At 50.7% G+C, this 21,890-nt stretch overlaps 1 protein-coding gene across 1 annotated transcript in view; it reads right to left on the bottom strand.

Moving 5' to 3' along the window:
- DAAM2 (dishevelled associated activator of morphogenesis 2) overlaps positions 1 to 21,890 on the bottom strand; it is a 103,181-nt gene that overhangs the window by 18,742 nt on the left and 62,549 nt on the right. The window contains exons 4-14 of the mRNA XM_045543627.1: positions 18,785 to 18,859; positions 18,201 to 18,295; positions 15,313 to 15,646; positions 14,246 to 14,356; positions 12,845 to 12,948; positions 11,749 to 11,815; positions 10,092 to 10,209; positions 7,919 to 8,057; positions 5,333 to 5,391; positions 5,009 to 5,193; positions 4,106 to 4,405 (exon numbers count right to left, since the gene is read on the bottom strand). Coding sequence (XP_045399583.1) covers positions 4,106 to 4,405; positions 5,009 to 5,193; positions 5,333 to 5,391; positions 7,919 to 8,057; positions 10,092 to 10,209; positions 11,749 to 11,815; positions 12,845 to 12,948; positions 14,246 to 14,356; positions 15,313 to 15,646; positions 18,201 to 18,295; positions 18,785 to 18,859 — 1,587 coding nt within the window. The remainder of the gene's footprint in view (positions 1 to 4,105; positions 4,406 to 5,008; positions 5,194 to 5,332; positions 5,392 to 7,918; positions 8,058 to 10,091; positions 10,210 to 11,748; positions 11,816 to 12,844; positions 12,949 to 14,245; positions 14,357 to 15,312; positions 15,647 to 18,200; positions 18,296 to 18,784; positions 18,860 to 21,890) is intronic.

Raw genomic sequence — 21,890 nt, 5'->3', positions numbered from 1 at the left:
GATGTCAATGCCTCCGCAACCCCACCTGTCCCCCAACTGCACATACCACAACAACCAGGGTTGCAGACCTTCAGAAGGGGTCAGCTGCTCCCCGCAACCTCCACTCCCCTTCAGTACTCTGCTCCAGGGAGGAGGCCAGAGCCAGCCTCCTTCTCCTCCCTGTTGCTTGAGGCCACATGCAAGCATGTTCCAGAAATCACTGGGGGTGCTGGAGGGATGGGTGGGCAGTATGAAAGGGGGTATACTGCATTCCTTCCAGAAAAGCAAAGGCAGAAGCCATGCTCTCAGGGAACTCTACCCAGTCCCACTCTCCCTACAGGGCAGGGTGCCCGGGAGACATCCCGTTTCTGGCTGCAGTCACTGGAGGGATTGGGGCCATGCGTATCTGGGATCCTCAAATCCTCGGCACAGACTGTATTTCCTGTATGTGAAGTGGTTGTTTTCTTTCCCATGTGTCTTCCTCCCACTTTCCCAGGTTCCCAGAAAGCGGACAAATGCCAAAGGTTGGGACACCTGGCACTTGTGGTGACTGCTCAGACCAGCAAGACTCCACCACAGTTTCCCTTTGGTCTAACCTAAGAAAGGTGTCCCCATCCTTTATGACTGGGATGGCCCCAGGGCTTTATGTTCCAAGGCCTCTCAATCTGGGCATCACCTTCCCTCTGCATAGGACCCTTGCACTGGGGTCTAGAGATCAGCTGGTGACCAAGCCAAAAAATAAAAAGCTACTGCAAGGATGCAGCACCTTGCTGGTGGCTTAGAGGACAGGAGGCTGGGCTTAGAGCACAGACAGCAGACAGCAGAGGTGTTCCACCCCTCTCCTCTTGGGACTTCTCACCTTATCCAGACCTTTGCTGTCCTTCCTGCGCCTCGAGGGCAGCTGGGGAACCTTCTCTATGCCTCTCCCTCCCCTCCCTACATTGCCCCTCAGCAAGACTTGGAGAGAGAAACATACCTTTCACTCACTTTTATTTTCTTAAACTCTGGAAAGGGGAGGCTAGGCCAGAGTTGGGGGTGGGGACATTCCTGTGGCCTTCTGAAGGCCAGGGACCCTCTTGTGGAATGCCGGGCTGGGAAGCTCGGAGCAGCGAGGGATACAGGCAACTGGCCAAACCCAACACGGACGCATTCTTTTCATGGCAGAAACAACCGCTGTGTGTGTGTGTGTGTGTGTGTGTGTGTGTGTGTGTGTGTGTGTGTGTGTGTGTGTGTGTGCGCGCGCGCCCACGGCAGCATGTGTGGGGTAGGGAAGGGGATTGGGAGAGGAGTCAGTCCCCTGGAAAGAGGGGCATGGGCAGCAAAGAGGAGATGGGAAGGGGCATAGAGTCAGGGAAGGCAGGCAGGGGGCTCGCCGGGGCAGTGTAGGGTGCTGGGGGACTCAGGGTCCACTCTGCAGGGAGACCTCCCGCTAAGTCCAGGCCGGGGGTTAGGGCAGGGGGAGAGAAGCCCGCAGAGATAGAGCTTCCTATCCTTCTTTCTTCGTGGTGAGGCCAGGGCGAGAAGGAAAGGGCTGGAGTGGGAGAGCTGGGTGTTCGGCACTGGGAAGCATTTCCTGGGGGCAGCAGGCTGTGCACCCCGGCTTTCTCTCGCTTCTTCCCAAACATGCCCCACCACCCCAGCTCCCCGCATTCACCAGAAGGACTTGAGGCTCTTTGTGGAGGCATAACTGTGGTCCAGAGCCAGAGAGAGGTGGGTCTGTTCCTAATATTCCCCACACCCCATCTCTCACCACGTCACCCTGATATGCCCACCTTGGGTAATAATGCTCCAACTGAATTTTCCACTCCTCTGGCCAAGGGCCCATCATCTCCAGTCTAGACTCCTGAGACGTCTGCCCCCCCTAGCGATATCCTTTACAAGCCATGGAAATCTTTCTCAAAACCACATTTCATTCGGCTTCCCTCATAGAACACGGCCTTTGGGGTCAGGCAGGCCCGAGGGGCCGAACGCTCCCAGCCCTGCTGTTGTGTGGGACTGTGGGCAAAGGGAGGGGCACTGTGCCTTGCCCATGTCACAGAACAGGAAACTGAGACTCACGGGGCTGACATGAGGATTAAGTGAGACAACATACTTACAGCACACACGGTAGGGCCACTAATAATAATTAATCTAATATTGTTAGTATTAAGACTTTCTGTGTGTCGGCCACTGTTCCAAGTACTTTATAGGTACTAAGTCAATTAATCCTCACACCAATCCTTTGAGAAGATTATCATTACCCCCCTTTTTACAGATCAGAAAGCCGAAGCCCAAATAATTCAATAACCTGCCCATCACACAGTTAACAGCTTGGGACTGGGGTAACAGGTTCTCAAATATTATTCAGTCCCCCTCCGTCCTACCCCTGCCGAGAACGTCTGTAACTTCTACAAATGTCCAACAAACCTACACTTTCCAGTCTAGGAATCAAACTCTGGCCTGCTCCGGGCCCCTGGGGAATCTATACAGACTTCACTGTGGCTGCACCTTGGAGAAAACCCCAACCAAGCACAAAGCTGCATATGATGAAAATGTTGCAAAAATACTAGCTGCCTTGTCTGTCTTCCCTAACAATGGACACACCTGGTAACTTCCCATTTTTAAAACCTTATGAATTATGAGTATAGGAAGAAAAGAATATTTTTTGTCTTTTTACCACAAGAAAAGATACATCCTTTCTGACCGTGAGCAACGGCTGTGCAGAGCCGTCTGCCTGCAACATGCCTTTCCCACTCGCCTTGTGGCCACAGAGAGGTATCCGCAGGGCACAGCTGCACAGTGCAGTTGTCACAGACTTTAACAGTCTTGCTTCAAAATACCACTAACAGGTGGCTCTCAAACTTTAATAGCTCAGATTGGAGATGTCATCAGAGGCCCAGGAAACTATGAATGGGCTGTATTCGTGCTTCAGTTTCCACCTTACGTTATAAAACCAGAGGGAGAAGGAATCTCTCAGAAATCATCTCACAGCTGAGCAAACTGAGTTACAGACAAGACGAGTGAGTTGCACAGGTTACACAGCTAGTTAGCTGAAGCCCAACCTGGTCTGGCTGGGGGTAAGAATACTTCCCTCACCCCCTCCCCAGGGTCTCTGTGTGTTTCCTCGAACACACATCCTGGTTTGCCAGATGCTAAGCTCTGACGGGGCAACGTCACTTCTTAGCTTTTATTATTATGCACCATAACCCCAGCATGAAGCTTTACATAAAGCAGACCTCAGGTCACTAAGCACCTATTTAGCCATCTCGCGTCTCTCCCCACTTTGAGCTCACCGAAGCTCAAACAGAACAGTGCAGTTATGAACTCGCCAGGGGTCCAACAGGCCCATATAACAAGGTCAGAGTGGATCTGTTAGTCCCAGCTGCAAAGTGGTGTCTGCATGGCTGTTGTTGAAGTATGGGCATGAGTCAGGCTAATGGAAACCAGTCACCACGTGAGTGTCTACCTCAAGGACAAAGTCCCTGGTCCTCTTGACAGGACTTGCCATTGTGCAGAAGCAGAGGCAGGGCCCGGCCCAGGCTGGCACTGGGCTCCCATGCCCAGGGCTCTCAAGCAACTCAGGGCATCTCTACCCTATGCCCGAGAGTCCAACAGAGGAATCGACTCCCACACGTGGGCCTGGGCTTGGCGAGTGTTAGTGGACATACTCAGGAAGGCCCCTCACTGCGGGTCTGGAAACATGGCCAGTGTGTGCAGCTTCCCCCCAGGAGGATGTCAAACTGGGGACATTGTGACATCAGACTCTTCAGTCCTTCGTACACATTGCCCTGATCTTTTTCAAGAATAGAACTCTTCTCAAGCTCTTTGCCTATTTTTCTACCCTCTTCCTCACATTGACCCTGTCCTTGAAATTCTAGACCAGCCCTTGCCTTGTCTGTCTCCGTGACTCTGTTAACCCTCAGCACACACAAACCCACCTGTGGGTGACTTTGCCAGTGTGAGCACTGCCACATGCCACATGTGTCTCCCAGCGTACATTATCTCCCCCGTGGACGGTGAGCTGCCCGGCACAGCAAACCCCTCTGCTGCGTCCCATGCCTGCCCTGACTCCCCACCAAAGGGGGGACCCGGTGGAGGGGCCTCTGCTATAGGCGAGGGGACCGGCTGGCCCTTCCTGGCCACTCACCTCATTCAGCTTGACCCAGTTGAAGGACTTCAGCGGGTGGGAAGGCTGAGGGACACGCTTTTTCCTGAGTGGCACGTCACTGCTGGGGTAGGAGTCCTGAGGGAGGGGTGGGCCCATGCCGAAGCAAGGTGGGGCACCTGGGGGGGTGGGGGCTCCCCCCGGTGGAAGGGGTGGGGGTGGGGGAGGGGGGCAGCAGGCAAAGGGCAGAGGGGGTGGGGGTGGAGGCAGGTCACTGGTTGTCATGGAGGAAGACAAGGTGAGGGGGCCCCCCGGGGGAGGCGGGGAAGATACAGGGCCTGTCTGTGAGAGGACAGAAAAATCAAAAGGACAAAGCTGTCAGCACTGATGCCATTCAAGTCCCCCACCACCCTCCCTTTCCTTACTCTATTCTCCTCTGTACCAGACCCCAATTCCTGCTCTCGCCTCCCACATGAGCTGAGCCCCATTCTCTCTCTCCGCATTCAAACATCCAACACACGTTCACACGAACAACCATAGACAAGGAACACATATGGTCACACACATACACACCGGACAATCAGAGTCATAGTCACCGCCATGCAACAGCAGGATAGACACATACAGTTGTACAGGCTACTAACTGCACAAGGGTTTCCAACTGAGAGGGAGAAGAGGCGCCAAAACCCCACCTGCACTCTGCTTTCCAAGGTGTGCTTCCCGGGAAAACATCACCCAGAGGCAGGGAAATTATATTTTCTAATTAACACAAAGGTGCCTCTCATACAGCCCTGGGGTCCCTTCTATCCCGGCCTGAGGGCCCCCTCTCTCCTTTCCCTCATCCTGGGGCCCTCAGCCTCTCCCCACACTTGCTCTGCCCATCCTATCCTGAAGCCAGGGTCTTGGCTCAACACTATAAAAGGGGGAGGGAGGGTGCCCACATACTGAGAGTTCACTGAGCTGGGCCACCAGCTCTGCCACTTGTCCCCGAGCCTGGCGCAGCTCCTGGGACTCCCGGGCCAGCTTGTCCTTCATTTTGTTCAGTGTCCGCATCATCTCTTCCTTCTCCAACGTCTTTGTTTCGCATTCCCGCTCCTTCCTCTCCAGCCGGCTCACGAGCTCCGTGTGTTCTGGAATGGGGTGGGGGGAACAAGAGAGGAGACAGGGGAGAGTGAGTGTCTGCGCCGCCCACCCTGGGAGAGGATGGGGTCCTAGGCTGGGCAGAGGAGGGGTGTGGAGCGTGCAGCAGGCTTAGGCAGACCCCCTCACCTTTCCGGAACTTCTCTGCCTGGTCACGCCACTGTTTCACTTCGTTCTCATTGATGAGCCTTTGGGGAGCAGAGGGAGGGGCGATGTAGTTGTTGGCTGTTGGCTCACAGCCCCCAGAACACATGGCATCTCTCTACTCCCAGGTTGGTACCCTGGTCTCCAGTCTGGCCAGCCACATTATAGAGGCCAGGAATCTGACTTTCCAGCTGTCTCTCCAGGTCCCTACCCCCGCCCAGTTCATGTGAGGTGTCCGTGTGGCCCGTGAGATCTGAAAGGACCTTAAGATACACTATAATCCAGCCGCTGTGTGACAGAGTTGAAGTACTGAGGCTCAGAGACCAGAGAAGGGGGAGAACTAATTAATGTTAGAACTCGGACTAGATCACAGGCTTCCCCAAGTTGTCTGACTTGTACCCCTTTGTAAAAATAGGCTTTGCATTTGAGAAAGATCAAAATATTGGCCCTGCTGTGGTCCAGGCTTCCCAAGTCCAATGTCTAACTAAGAACAAGAAAAATTGCTCCCCCGCCAAAATACAGAATGAGCACACTGAGGGTGAAACAGAGGAAGCGCTTGTTCATGTCAAAGTCTTGGAACGGGGTGTTAAAGTTAAGCTTTGACCTTGACACCAAGGGATGAGAGAGGCGAAATCCCAAAGTGATATCACAATCATCATTTCTTTTGTAAATCTGGAAATACAGAAGAGTCAGATCCAGGACCCTTGGTGTCCTCGACCACATCAAGGGTATACAGCAGGGGCAGAGCATGAAGTGGGGTCAAGGGTATGTATTTGGTGCCGAGACTTCTCTGGAGAGAGCCATTGTGCCACCTCCTTCACCACCATCAGGGAAGGGGTTTCTTTGGGCCCACCCCAAGAGTTTTGACCCATGCTCCCTGAAGTTGGGAGCGAATGCTACATTGCCAGTGGACCAGGGCTGATGGAGGGGCTGGAAGCAGCCAGCCAGCCAGCTGGAAATAAGTCCTGCAGAGCCAGTGAGCTGGCTTCCACAGTGAGAGCCACTCCACAAGGAACTTTGGAAGATTCCAGGAACACTGACATCTTTACCCATGTGCCAAGCCCACAGCAGGAAGCCTGTTTACTTAATTATCTGATCAAGTACGACCTTTTCCCCTTCTCCTTCCTGTCCCCAGGCTGAGGGGGTCAGAAACTAGTTAGCTAATGGAAAGGTAGGGTAGGAGATAGAAGGGGACAGAGGAGAAACAATAGAGGAACAACAGAGAAAAGAAGGCAAATCTCTCTCTCTCTCTCTCTCTGTCACACACACACACACTCACACACTCACACTCACACACTCACACACACACTCACACACACAGCCCTTCCCACTCCAGTGGAGGAGAAAGATTTAAAGCTAAACCAAGTCTAGAATGTTGATTCACATCTGGGATTAGTCCTTCTAGTTGCAGATTTGAGACTATGCTGTGCCTTCAATTGATTTTAGGATTTCTATTACCCAAGACAGAGCAAACGCTTCTCTGGACCTGAGGAGTTTTCATTCTCTGGGGTGGAAAAGATTCCCCACTAAATAATGTAAAGAATCAGTAGAAAATAAAACTAAAGCTGCCTTTCGATGACTTTACAAGTTGCAGTTGCCCAACACACCACTTAGGATTTCTACAACATCCACATCCCATTTTTTGTGCAAATGAAAACAGTAGCAAAAATAGCTCAAAAATCATTTTCTTCTTGGCTTTGGAATGCAATATAATGAATTACTGCAAGCCAACTCACCTCCTTAAGGGCAATTGGCTCAAACTCATACTGAAAGTTAAGTGAAAGTTTAAAGTTAAAAATTAGTATGTTAGTGTAAGGTCTTATTATTTAATTGGTGTAAATTTAAATTTGTTTCTCTGACTTTCTCTATATCCAGTTCAGTAAAAGATGACAGGCCAGAAGGCCTTGTGCTCTGACAACCTCATCCAGCAGACTCATGATCAAATGGCTACGCCCTGTGTCAGTAGTCACCAAGCATTTACAAAGGGCCACAGCACATATTTTAAGTTTTACATACCATGTACAGTCTCTGTTGTATAATCTTGGATTTGCTTGTTTAACATGTAAAAACTATTCTTAGCTTGTGGGCCATACAAAAACGAGCTGGAGGCATGGAATTAGTGCATGCACTGTGGTTTGCTGACCACTGCTCTATGTTAATGTGTTTAACTGCTCTATGTTAATGTGTTTAAACTCCCCCTCTGTCCGACCCAGGCCATGGATCATTGAGAGTTGAGTATATGCCCTATACATCTGTGCTGTCCAATATGGTAATCACTAGCCACATGTCATGTGGCTATTCAAATTTAATTTAAATGAAATAAAATGAAAAATTCAGTTCCTCAGTCACACTAGCTACACATCAATACTCCATAGCCACATTTGGTCACCACACTGGACAGTGCGAATATGAAGCCTTTCCATTGGCCCAGAGAGTTCTATTGGCCAGTGCTGCTTGAGACCCATCTGGGGATGTCGGGGTTGAGAAAGGAAGCGAGGTTTCCCCGGCTGACCAGAGTGGGAGAGTGGCGGGGAGGGTGCAGGAAGACAGGGCAAAGGCTGGCCTGCTCACATGTTGACGATGTTCTTAACGTTGAAGTTCTCCAAGGGAGCCAGGTCAGGGTCCACACCCCGCTCATCCTGGAGGACGATCTGCTGGAGGATGCGGTCCAGGAGCTGCCACTGCTGTAAGTAGCCACCATTCCGCTTGTCTGGGGGATGACAGGCACCACATGCTTACTGAGCCCCACAGTTCCCGGGGGCCCTGCCCTGGAGTTGCTGCCTGGGCTCTGGCTGGAGAGGCAGGGCCTTCCCACCCACAGTGAGCTCCCCAACTGGTGGAAGAGGCAATGCCACTGCTGACAATGGCAACTCTCTAATCCAGTCACGTCTTGATTATCTGCAACTGACCTTCTATGAACGTGTCAAACCGCCCCCCACCGCCTGGTATGTTTCCCTACTCCCCGAAACGCTTTCTGGCGCTTTTCTTCCCTGTTTGGACCCAGGGCATGCTGTGCCCTGGGAATGCAAATTACTTTTTATATTATCTACGAAAAGCACCTGCTTCAAAATATTACATGCTGAATAATGAAGTCTTTGGGGAAATTTTTTAAAAAGATTTCAGGATTATCTATGCTATTGCTGTACAGAGAAAGATGAATGGAAGCTGATTATAGGTGTGCACTGAGAGACGGTCAAAATGAGTTAAACAAGTGCCTAATGGAACCCGAGAAGATTTCTCGTGGAGGTGACCTTGAACTATGAAGGCAAGGCACTGTGTGTTGTGTGCGATCTCACCCCCTGTCATCCCCTGTAATGACAGTCTGGCTGGACATGGACTTCCTTTTTATGTGACAGCCACAGGCTCTCCATCCTTGGTCTATGATCCCAAGCACTTCGTCTCTACTGACCACCCTAGAAAGCCAACGAGCGCAATCCTGGCATCAAAGTCAAACTGCAGTGCCTACAGGTAGAAGATCAGGTCTCCAAAACCCGATTTGGGAGCAGAATAGAGGGACCCATTCACGTTGTCCGTGGAACATCAAACACAGGGACCCCTGGGAGCCAAAGAAGCCAGGTTTCCCAGGGACTTCCATGTCTTCCACCAAGACCTTGTGGGCTGCGTTCTGGAGAACTGACAGCTTCCCCATCCAGGTCACCACATCTACCCTTTCCACTGCTCCACCAACACATGCATCGCAAAGTGGCATAGCTTTCCATTGCCCTTTCCCACAAGAAAACAGTGTAAAGCCAGGTCACTACTCACAGAGGTAGAACGTGTTGTATCTAAACCCTTGACCCCAGAGAAACAAAAATCCCTTCTGTATGTCAAGAGCTCCTCAGCCTCAGATTGGCTCATTGTAAACTGGAGATCATAACGTACACTCCGCAGGTCTTTCTGTGGTTAGAGATGACGTGCTGAAGGGCCTCACATCATGCCTGGCCCACAGCTGGCACACAATAAATTACGGCTGTCATCACCATCACCACGATTGCAGCACCGTCACCACCACTGAGGAGAGCTTAGCCGGGCTGACCGTCATGGTAGACCACACTAGTTTTTCAGATACTCTCTTTTGTGAAGAGCTGAAGTTCCAAATGAGTTAAAGCTCATTTCAAATTGCCTTCTGGGGTGGCTATTAGCAATTACATATGATTTATTCAATCACTGTGCACACCTGGATCTTAAGAACTTAGCCATCTGCTCTTACAGATGCTGACATTTGGTATTTGTAGGGAGAGGCAGGGGCAGGGGTGTTGGGTAGAAGCCAGCAAGGACTAGATGGAGGAGTAGATAAAACCTAAAACAAAAAACAAAACAAACAAAACAAACAAACAAACAAACAAACAAAAATCCCAGGGAATGCTCATTCCACATCTGTGCTACTTCCCCAAGCACAAAACTTCTTTTTGGAGCTCCCCTGGAGGACTGATCACTGCCCTGTCATGAGCTGTTCAGCCAGAGCTGTTCGATTTTGCAATGATCAAGCTACTGCTTGTTGGACCGCGATGCTGGGGCTGCGCAGAGGCAAGCCCCCAGCTCCTTCTCCAGGTGACAGTGGAAGTCCTGGCTCCAAGGAGGGAGGGAAGAGCTGGGGCCTTAGTCATCAGGTCTGGTCTCCCGAGGGCCAGAGGGAGACGTGGTCAGGCTCCCCACCCCAGGGAGGTGCCAAAGCCTCATGTCCACCTGCCCAGAGCCCGGGTGCAGGCCCAGCGGAGGGGAGCGGCAAGTGCAGGGAACTCACAGGGCATCTGCAGACAGTGGTGCAGGACAGAGAGCAGGCAGGGGTAGGCCTCGGTGTGCTTCAGCTTCTTGTGGATCAGCTCGAACATCTGGGAAGCGCTCTTAGTGTCGATGTGGACCTGGGGCACGAGGAGGGCACAGTGAATGGAGAGTGGGGAGGCAGCAGAGGAAGTGAGTAGGGGAGACAAGACCCTGTTTCCATCCACTGAGCCCCATCTCTCAGGAGAGCTTTTCTCCCCTTGCCCCTGGCCCAGGCTGTCCTGCGTACTGCACGGTGCTTAGCAGCACCCCTGGCTCTATCAGATGCCAGTGGCACCCTTCACACCAGTGGTGACAACCAAAAATGTACCCAGACACTTGTTCCCAGGGGGAGGAGAGCAAAATCGCCCTTGGTTGAGAACTACTGATCCACACGAAGGAAAGGAAGCAGGGGCATAGGTGATTCAAGACAGTAGGTGGCAGGTGGCAGATGGCATAGGCCCACCACCTGGTTCAAATCCCAGGTTACTCTCTAGCTGTGTGGCATAGGCAAGCTGCTTACCCTCTCTAAACTCAGTTCTTTTAACCTATAAATCTAGGGCTTTTGTGAAAATACAACGGGATGGCACTAGGTGACTATCAAGCACCACCCAAAAGTGGGTTTCTGTTTGGATAGGGATTTTACAGTACAATATTTAAGCAGCAGAGTTGTGTGTTTTCAGGGTTTCTAAGGCTAAAATGAAAACACAGTTTTGTTTGCTAAGCATGATCTGGTTAGGGATAGGGAGAGGTGACTCAGGAAATTGCTGGAAGGCAGGAGGAAAGTCAGCTGAGGAGAGGTATGTGAGACTAATCACATGCAAGAACTTTCTCTTTATTTGGGGGTTTCGGTCTCCTCCGGGGCAGACACCCCACCAGGGAAGGCCCACTAGGGCCAGCATACTGCCAGTGCTCTGGGAGCAGGATGGAGTAGTTAATTTTAGGTGTCAACTTGACTGGATTAAGGGATACCTAGATAGCTGGTACAGCATTGTCTCTGGGTGTATTTGTATGGATGTTTCTAGAAGAGATTGGCATTTGAATCTGCCCTCACCCAGTGACCAAATGTGAGCAGGCACCATCCAATCCAATGAGGGATCAGATAGAATAACAAGGACAAGGAAAGGAGGATTTTCTCTCTCTCTCTCTCTCTCTCTCTCTCTCTCGCTCTCTCTCTCTCTCTCTCCCTCTCTCTCTTTCTCCCCTGGAGCTGGGACACCCTTCTTCTCCTGCCCTTGGATATCAGAGCTCCAGGTTCTCCAGCCTTTGGACTCCTGAACTTGCACCAGTGGCCCCTCAGGTTCTCAGGCCTTCAGCATTGGACTGAGAGTCACACCACTGGCTCCCCTGGGTCTCCAGCTTGCATATGGCCTCTCATGAGGCTTCTCAGCCTTCATAGTCATGGGAGCCAATTCCCCTTACAAGAGCCCTCTCATCCATCTGTATGTCTCTCTAGCTAGCTCGCCAGCCTACTGGGTGTGTTTCCCCGGTGAACTGTGGGTAACACACAGGACCTGGCCGTGAGGGTGCCCACCAGGGAACCCAGCTCACACGGCTCCACCACAGCCACAGCATCTAGAGAAGTAGCCATGGGGCCCCTGGAGCCCTGCCACCCCCGCTCCAGCCCGAGGGCTCCTCACCATGTCAAACCTCCTGGCTAGCTCCAGGTCATCCTCATTCCGGACCATCTCGAAGAAGTCTAAATGCCTAGACAGAATGGGGGGATAGAGAGAGTAGACATTACAGCCAGGACATCCCAGGTTGAGGGTCACAGCCCCTTCAATCCGCCAGCTAAATCAGAAAGCTTTATCAGGTGAGGCCAAGGAAAAGCCAGAAAGAAGCCCCCGTCTGCAGGCCAACACTGCCCTGCTTTATAACATCCATGACGCTCCTCAGGGAGCCCAACCCAGGGTCCCTTCCCCTTAGACTGGCTTTCTCAATTGTGGCACTGTTGACATTTTGGGCTGGATTGCCCTTGGTTACAGGAGTCTGATCTATAAATTGCAGGATGTTTAGCACCAGCATCCTTGGCCTCTACCCACTAAAAGCCAATAGCACTCCCCAGTGTGACAACCAACAATGTCTCCGGCCATTGCCCAATGTCTCCTGGGGGATAAAATCACCCTGAGTCAAGGAGCACTGCCCTACAGCTGTCTGCCCCAGTGTTCTCAGACTGTCCCTGAGTCGGCCCTCAAAACCAGTTCTCTCCTCAGTTTCTACCCCCGTCCACACGCCCACCCACTCCACCTCAGAAGGAATCATCCTCTCTCCCTTAAAACCCAGCATAATAAAGCAGTCTGTACCATTGGGACAGAACTGGAGGGCCTCCCTGGTCTCACACAGGAGTTTAATTGTGCCCTTTGATAACAGGGCTTTATAGCATGTATTTTGGGTGGGGCATTTCTTTATTAAGCAGGAAGGCCCCCAACAACCAATACCAGTGTTGCCCCCCACAAACCAGTTTGAAAACCAAAGAACACCCCACATATTTCCAAATGCCCCCAGCTCTGGTGGAGGACTGCTGGGTTCACCTGTCTGTAACATCAGAGATGAGACAAGCAGGTCAGTAAAGAGGACAGGTGGGCACACCTGCCCACACAGAGCTGAATCGGAATCTACGCTGGGTATGGCCGGTGGTCTCTGGTGGGAAGGGCAGACTTCACAAAGGTCCTGACCATCCCCAGCAGAGGCACTGTCCCCACAGGTCTGCAGTGGGGATGGGAGGCTGGGCCTTACTTGTCCAGGATGGCATTCTCGTGCTGCCGGAGTTTGTCAATCACAGGCTGTATCCCCAGCATCAGGAACTCGTACCGTAGATGTAGGCGGAACTCCAGATTATCCTGGGGGTCACCAAGGGAGGACGAGACTCAATGGCTGGTCTCAACTTCCACAACAGTCCCCAGTAGACCCCTCATCACCACCCCAGCCACGGTCCCACCACATCTCTTGCAGCAAACACACCTAGAGCTGCTTTAGGTCCCAGAGTTCCAAGAAAGAATGGGAGGTGCAGAGGGGAGACATCCCTGACCTTATTATTTCTCTTTTAGGTCACCTGCCTCACTTCCTTCAAGCCCCTTGCCAGTTTTCTCTTTGTCTTCAACATCGAAGAGCAATGTTTTAGAGGGATATGGAGCACAGGCCTTGGAATCAGACAGATCTTGGTTCAAATCCCTGCTCTACCATTTACTAGTCTTGTGACCCTGGGAAAACTTTAGTTTTCATCATTTGTGAAATGGGCATAACATTACTTACCCACAGGCATGATATTCATGAAAATGACCTGATGAGCTATGGTTACCAAGTAATCAGAACAGCTGCCAGCCACAAATAGCTGGCACTGACAAAGGTGATGTCAGCATCTTAGGGACAGATCCTTTCCCCAACCCACCTCACCTAACCCAGGTCATCAGGACTGGCTGCAAAAAAGTATGTTTGTCCCTTTTTGTCCTTTGACTTGAATTTGCCCAGGGCATCTGATTGCCTTAGAATTTGGGAAGTTCACTTGCTCTTCAAGTTCCAATGTTGCCACTTTTATAGTCTGAGAATCCCGTCCTGACCCCCAAAGAAGGGAAAGTAGAAGCCACACCTTCTAACAGCAGAGGCTAGAGCAATGGGACCAGCCAACCAGAGGCAGCTTAGAAGCAAGGCTCTAGAAAGACGGGCCCAACCTGCCCTCCTCCCATCAACAACCCACCAGCAGCCTGAGCCATCTTTAGCCAGCCTTGCTTGGGGGCTGTCCAGGACACTCACAGTGCATGATGCCACCTGTGTGGGAAACTCCCCAGGAGCCCTCCCGGGTTTAGATAAAATCAGAAACAATTATGCGGCGAAGCCAAGCCAGAATTAGGCCTCGCCATAATTCTGAAAGGCCCCAGATAAGACAGACTGTGGGTTACATGCAGTCCAGGTTTGGCTAATGTGGCACCAAGGTTCATGACACACATTTCTTTCTTGGCCCCAGATGAAGAAGGCAAGAGTTTACAAAGGCCATCTAAGGATGAGAGTAGTGGCAGCCACACCAACCAGGTGCCTGGGCTGCTTCTCTCTGCTACTTCCCCAGGAAGCACTCACACTCACACACTCTAACTCGGGCCCAGAATGTCAGGCAACAGTAACAGCAAGGAGAAGGCGTCTCACCTCTCCAGCTCCAGCATTGAGGACAGCATTGATGAAGGACATGATGGCTGTTTTCAGATTCACTTCATCCCGGTACCGGCCCAAACTGCGGTCTAGCTCATTCAGCAGAGTCTGGACGGGAAAGCAGGAAGAGCAGGAGGGGAGGGCTCAGTATCCTACAAGCGCAGCCTCTGAGCCTTTGCTCCTGCTGTTCCACATACCTAGAATGCCCCAGCGCTCTCTCTACTCAATCTTGTCTATCCAACTTATCTCGGACTTCACCCAACCTCACCTCTGCCTAGAAGCATCCCTTTGCACACTTCCGTCTCAGTACTACCTTACTCCACTCAGCCCTCGGCGCTTGGTTTACAGCTAGTGCGTATTCCCTGTCCAGCTCCTTGACAGCACAGACGCTGCTTCTTATCCCTTTTGCGTCTTCAGCAAAGAGTCAGAAGCCACTTTCAGCACAGAGTAGGTGCTCAAAAATGTGTGATTACAAATAGCCTATACTGGTGCTAAACCATAGAGTTTTTTAATATCAAGGGATCAAGGCTGCCAGGCACTGTGCTAAGACTCTTTATACTTATCGTCCATCTCATTGGTAATTTCCTGGGCAGGTCAGGGAAAAGAAAAGAGAATAGCATGGCCTGAGCTCCAAGGGCTGGTCCCAGTGTCCCCACATCAGGCACTGGCCCAGGCACAAGACCTAAAATCTTGACCCCAGGAATTGCACTCAATGCAATAATTCTTGACCGAGCCTCTGTCATGAGCCAGGCCTGAGCTCAAAGATGTAGAGCCACAGAAATAGAGCAGCCAATATTCCAGCCCCTAGGAACCTGTGGTCTAGCGAGGAGGACAAGTTCATTTCCCACCCAAACCCATAACTCATAAGGCCCCGCATGTGTTTTTTATGTAAGCTCTCCAGGTCTCAGGACTCTCTGTCTGTGACCTTCCAGGAATAGGCACGCAGCCCACATTCTCACCCCTTTCCCCCAGATTTTGCTACAGAGAATCCTCAGGCCCTCAGTTCCATTATGTGACTCCCCTGACCCACTCTGCTGCCACCCACCCTCTGCCTGGCCCCTCACCTGAAAGCGTGTTCGCTCTGCCGCATACACCTGGTAGTGCAGCATGGCCTGCAGCACCTTCTTGTGGCCGCCGGGCACAAGGCACACGGCGCCCAGGATCTCCAGCACGGCCACCTTTGTCTTGCTGTTCTCGGTGCGCAGGCTCTGGGCGATGGTGCTGATGGCCTCGGGCTGTGCCAGCACGTGCGCCCGCCCCTGGGAGTTGTTCATCAGGGCCTTGATGCAGCCGATGAGGGAGGTGTGGATGCGGCTCTCGCAGGTGGCGTGGTCCATGCTCCGGAGGAAATTTAGCAGACAGGTCAGGCCCTCAAGCTCGATGAAGCGGGTCACAAACCTGCCAGCCAGAGCCATTAGGAAATATGGTTTACCGTATTTGCATATGATTCCGTATACATTTCGCAAATAGTTACCCCATTATCTTTGTACCACCATGCACCTGGTCCCACCTATCGTAGCTGCTTGGTTCCTTTATAAAGTTTATCTGAAGCACTGAAATCCTATCATCCTCACAGAAGACTGCATCTTACTTGCATTTTAAATACTATGATTTGCATACCATTGATAGTAGCTGCATAGCTAAAATAGTATGTGATGGGGATGATCCTGATAATTATTACAGCCATTAAACCTGAACACTCCTTTCCGGTAAGGATGGGAATTAAGAGAATTACAGTCAGATAACAAAGAGGACTTCCAGACAGGGAGGCCATCAGAGTCACTGAGTCAAGGGATCAAGGCTGGGGAAGATACATTTCAAGTGATCCTTTAGAAAATGGTAGAGTTATATTGAACACTAGCAGAAAACATTAAAACATTAGCTCAGGGGTTCTTAGCTTGGAGTCTGTGCTCCCCTAAAGGGTCTATGGATAGCATTCGGGGGTCCATAGGACCTGGGTGGGAAAAGAAAATTACGTTTTTATTTTTGGTAACCTCTAACTAAAATTTAGCATTTTTTTCAATGTTAAATATAGGCAACAAATGACAGTAGTAGCAGCACTATTGTGACTTTGTCATCCAAAGAAATCACAGCTATTTTCATATCAAATTACAGTTGTTGCAGGTATCTCAAAATACCGTTTACACTCATCAGTTCTTCAAAATTATGGTGGTTATCAGACCCGCTGCTAGCGCTTGCTATTTAAGGCAGAAAGAAGCGCATTTATTGCTATCTCGCTCCTTTTTACTACTTAGTAGCTGTATTTTGATTTAATTGGTTTATTTTTAATCTTATCTTTTTTACCTATTTTATTTTATTATTTAAGACATCATTTCAGAGAAGCAGCCTATAGGTTTCATCTGGGTTCCAGACGTCCACAGAGCACATGCACACACCCCTCCCCCATACACACACGGATTTAAAACCCTTGATTTAGTAGAACAGCTATTAATGATCTAAGGGAACCACATAAATAACCAATAGATTTATCCCAAGCATATTTCGTATTGTACAAATATGCCTAGAATAATAGAATATACTTTCAAATTAAGTTAAAAATGGGTACTTTTTACTTTTTTCTATTATATGCTTTTCTGTATTCCACAAAATTTCCACAATGACTATGTGTAACTTTTGTAATCAGAATGTTACTAAAGGAAATTAAAATAAATTGAGGTGGGAGACAAACCTGCCAACCCCCTTCCACCCCTTTATTTTCTGACCACCTCAATCTTTCTGCACCCCTTCCCATACCAGAACCTCACCCCTACCAGAGTGACGAGGAGGTTTAGGATGCTCCCAACCTCCTTGAGACTCTGTTTCCAGTTCCCTGGAGAGGAGAGCTCGGCCCAGACAACACACACACACACACACACACACACACACACACACACACACACACATGCGTGCATGCACACACACACGATGTGTGCAAATGTTTAAGAACTACCCCTTGGGGGAGCAACAAGGCATGGTTATAGTGTTTGCTCCTTTCTAGAGTATAAACACTCCCAGCATAGCCAATCCAATTTCAAGCTTTCAGAGTGGCGTCATTGAATGTGGGATTGGGAAGAGATGTGCTATCTCATGGTGTTGCCACCGCGCACATACAATGGGTGGAAACTCAAAAGCATGTGCTATAGTAAAATGTAGAAAAATAATCAGGTCATTAGGGAGTGATGAGTTTCAAGTATTTGTTACCTTTGTTTTGATATAATTTATTGAATCTCAAATTTTTATAATTCAAATTTTAGCTATATTTAACAATGAGCTTACAAAATTGCTGAAAATGTAACAGTCGGCTTTCACCAGCTGGTACAAGCCAGTTCCAGCACACCCCTGGGCAGGTCCAAACACAAGGAGACCCCTAGGTGTGGGAGGCCCTGTCTGAACCCCGCACACTGGGTCTGGGAAGGCGGAGGAGTCCCCCTGGGGCTCTGGGACATCCCTGCCCCGTTTCTTGCCTGCGGGGCTCCCATTCTACCTGGCAGAGCCCATCCAGAGACACCACATCGCCCCCTAGTGGCGGGAGTGTCTCTCGACCCACGCCCACCTCCTTCCTGGCTGGGGCGCTCCCCTGCCCCCTCACTCTCAGCAAGCTCTTTCTTCTCCACCTTGTCTGTTTGCCCACCCTCCTGTTCTAGCCCATCTTCTCCCCGCCCCCCAAAAAACCAGCAAGTACTTGCCTTCCCCTTTAGAGAGGTCCTCAGGACCTGAGGTTTACCCGCTTTCCTATGTCCATCTGCCCTCCTCCCCAACATGCCCACCCCGCAGCCTCCCAAGAGAGGAGGATGAGCTGTGACGTGAGCAGGGCTGAAGTGGACTCTCAGGAATGCCGCCAGGCAGACGGGCACAGCAGCACAGCTCTGTGCCTGCTCCAGGAGGTGGAGGGGCCGGGTGGAGAAGGGCCCCAGCAGCAGGGGAGGGGAGAGCAGGGCAGGGCAGTGATCACCTCATGGGCTGCGTCCGGAGAGCCGTCTTCAGGTCTTCCACGACTTGGTTCCTCATCTCCGTCTCCTCCTCATCAAACGCGTACAGACTCTGCATCTGAGGGGCCCGCGGGTAGAAGGGGACAGAGGTCCCTCTGGGCCACCTGTCTCCCAGCCACCTGCACCCCCAGCCCAGGTGTGACCCAGGGGCCACCTGGCCTCAGGAAAGGCCAGGCCTCAGGGAATGGTTTACTAAAACCATTCCAGTGTCAGACTCTGAGAAGACCCAGGTTCTGGGCCCCGACTTCACTTTCCTCATCTGTGAGATGGGGAGAATGACTGGCCCAGGCTACTTCCCAAGCCTGTGTGCTATTCAGACAGGTGAATGAATGTTTAAGTGGTTGGGGAACTCTAAGATGGGACGGAGGCGGGGTGGATTATGATAAAACTTTGCGAATAACTGGAAAGTGGCAGAACCCCAGCTGAGTGGGGCTTGAGGAGCAGAAAAAGGCGGTTTGGTGTGTGTGTAGCAGGGGTGGGGACAGGGGTCACTCTCCTCCACAGTCTCCCCAGGTGGGGGCAGGGCGGGAGAGGAGCGGCCACTCACGGCAGCCATGGAGTTGATGCGGTCAATGTAATAGTCTGGCCAGCTGGTCGCCAGCTTGTTCGGGTCCTCCTGCTCCTGGAACGAGAAAGAGGACTGCATGGACTAACCGGCAAGACAGGCCCGTGGCCTGAGATTCTGAGCTTCCTTTGACATCCACAGAGGGATTCATTTCCCAGCCCTGCCCCTGTGGGGTGACTTGGAGGAAGTTACAGAATCGTCCAGGCTTCCATTTCTTCCCAGGTAAAATGCAGGTCACAAACATTGACTCTCGGGACCGCCCCCTGATATGCACAGAAACCATGCAAGTGCATATACTTGCAATGAGTACAAATTTGTGCTTACGTTTTATACATCTTTTCTTAAATTTTGTTTTTCTGATAATCTCATTCTCATCTTTTACAAAAGTGTTGGTCTGTGGCGTTTGGAAATTTTAAAACTTAGTCTTTCTCTCGGCTACTTTAAGGACCCTGACAAAAAGCACTGGGTGCAGTGCCTAGCACGTGGTAGCTGCTCAATAAATAGTCGATCTACAAAAAGAGAGAGAAATTCCCAAGGCCCTGGGTTTGGGAAAGACTCGGAGCCCCTCCTAGGCCTGTGATTTAATTTCTAACTCTCCTGACTGCCGAGTGTGTGCAGCTGGGAGGTGGAGCCCAGATCCGAAGACCTTTGCCCTGTGCTCAGCCCCCAGGAAAGTCTCAACTCCTCCCCAAGTGTGGGCAAGAAGGACGGGAGTTAAATAAATACTAATGTTGATTGAAAATCCAGCCTTCTCTAGCCAATGGATCTGCTTCTGGGCATAGCACGTGTCCTGCTCATTCTTGTCCCTGTGCCCTGGCTGCTTTGGATGCACCCCCCATCTGCTTTCTGCCAATCTCCTCCTTCCAAATCAACAGGAAAACTTAACCTCCTCCACACCCTCCCTGCAGAACCCCTCTCTGCAGCTGCCAGCTGGCCCCGCATCCCTCAGCTCTGTCCCCTCAAACTTCACTATTGTGTTTCACAAAAATCCAAATTTTAGACCAGTGGGAAAGCTTCCTTGTTTTGGTCTTTGTGATTTCCCGTGGCTATATGTGTTAAAATCTCCATGAGTGAAGGCTCAACATTGTCTCCTGCCTTGGGGAGGGAATCACACCACCGAAAACAATCGCATCCGCAAAGGTACTTTCCTGCACTCACCGGCTCATCATTTATTTATTCCATATTTATTTAATGAGCACCTACTAAATGCCAAACATCATCCTGAGCCCTGAAAGTACTGAGCAAAGAGTCATTGTCTCTGCCTTCCATGTAACAGTCCTTGCCAGAGAAAGGGTGATGAACGCTCTATGGGAGAGCCGTCGTCCATAGTGGGCCTGGGGGTGGGGTGCATCTAACACATACAGCTGTGCAGGGTGGGCTGGGCTGGTCCACGATGACTGGGTTGAGTTATGAAAGATTATTAAGGCTAAGACAGGTGGGGAGGGGGTTATAGACAGAGAAAGTGTCATGTGGGAAGGCAGAGGGGTATGAAAGTGTGTGGTAATTATATATAATTTGGTTTGGAAGGTAGTGAGAGATGCCCTTATATTTTAATAAATCTTTCATTTTAGTTGTACAAGAGATCAACTTAAGGGAACTCCATAATAAATCAATTTGGAAAATGGAGAATCATGAGATATGATTAATTACTCGTGAAATTTTTCTCTTTCCTTCCTATATCCCTTCCTTCCTCCTGTCCTTCCTTCCTTCTTCCTGTCCATGACTTGTGCTTTTTTAAGACCTGCTTTTCTCACAATGAGATTCATAGACACTGTATCACATTCTGCCGGTGCTTAATAAATGTGCACTGAGTATACTAAACAATGGCTTGTGGTGTGTGCAGCTTGTGCATCTTGTCACGGGTTCTCAGACTCCAGCACTTTTCTCCCCCGAAGTCCTGAGTTCTAGCAATGGTGTAGCCACTTGCCAAACAGGCTGGGTGGCTTTGGAGAGTTACTGCCTCTCCAGGTTCCTCATCTGTAGAATAAAGGGTACGAATAAAAAATAATAAAAAATAAAGAGATTGGATTGTTTCTCAGGTTCCTTCCAACTCTGAAATAGTGTATGACTCTAATCCTCCAATTTTCTAAGGTCTGGCTCAGTGCGGAGCCCCACGAATGGGACGATTGTCATGGCCAGAGAGAGTAAGAGAAGAGCTCGGCACGCACACAGCAGCATGAAGGAGAAACAGCTCAGACTCGGCCCAGACCTGCCGCCTCCTGCCAGGAGGGAAAGGGCCTGAGTCTCAGGTGCAGGAATGACCGGGCTCTGATCCCCAAATACCATCCTCTGAGGGCAAAGGGCCGAGCTGCGACCCAAGTCTGAAAACTAGGCGGATGGAGGGGAGAGGAGAAAGGTGGGCTGAGAAAGGAAAACCAGAGTAAAAGAAGCAGAAAGGCTAAAATAGAAAGAGGGCAGGAGAGAGGCAGGGAAAAGGAGCTGAGCGAGACAGACAGAGGAAGAGAAGAGAACACGCAGCCACCGGCAAAGCAGAGGGAGGAGATAAAATCCAATTAAGCCCTGACTGGGGCCCAGCACACCCCTTTCTAGGGAGGGCCACGGCCAAGAGACTAACAACATCTTTTAATGAACAACAGGAGAGGGAGGAACCGGTGGGGAGAACGAAGACTTATGTGTGACCCCTAGCCTGGGACAGGGCAGAGGTCAAAGATCTAAAAGAGGACACTCCCGTATCCCCACCCCCTGCAAACTGAGTTATTCCAGCCAAGCTGCCCTCAGGTGCGGCCCAGGGCTGCACGCTCTCCATGCCTGGGGACAGGCACAAGGAACGAGTCCACACTGCATGTTGAACCTCCCTAACCCAGCCCTGTTCCTGCAGCCCAGCAGGTCCTGCTTAAAGAGTTTCTGAAAAAGAGAATCCTATTTCCCTGAGTGTGGGAAATAGAATCCTATTTCCCTGTTTCTGCTCCCTGAGGACCGGGATTTATTTTATTTTATTTTTTTTCTGTTCTATTCACTGTTGTTCTCCAACGCCTAGCACATGCTGGCGTGTAATAAACATCTGTTGAATGAATGAGCGAGCAAGGCAGCCAGAGCCGCCCCGTGCCCGGGACCCTGGATGTGGCAG

The sequence above is a fragment of the Lemur catta genome, chromosome 2, assembly GCF_020740605.2.
Source record: "Lemur catta isolate mLemCat1 chromosome 2, mLemCat1.pri, whole genome shotgun sequence".
In the NCBI taxonomy this organism is placed as follows: Eukaryota; Metazoa; Chordata; class Mammalia; order Primates; family Lemuridae; genus Lemur; species Lemur catta.
Note: the sequence above shows the minus strand (reverse complement) of the source record. Positions and strands in the feature narration are given on the sequence as shown.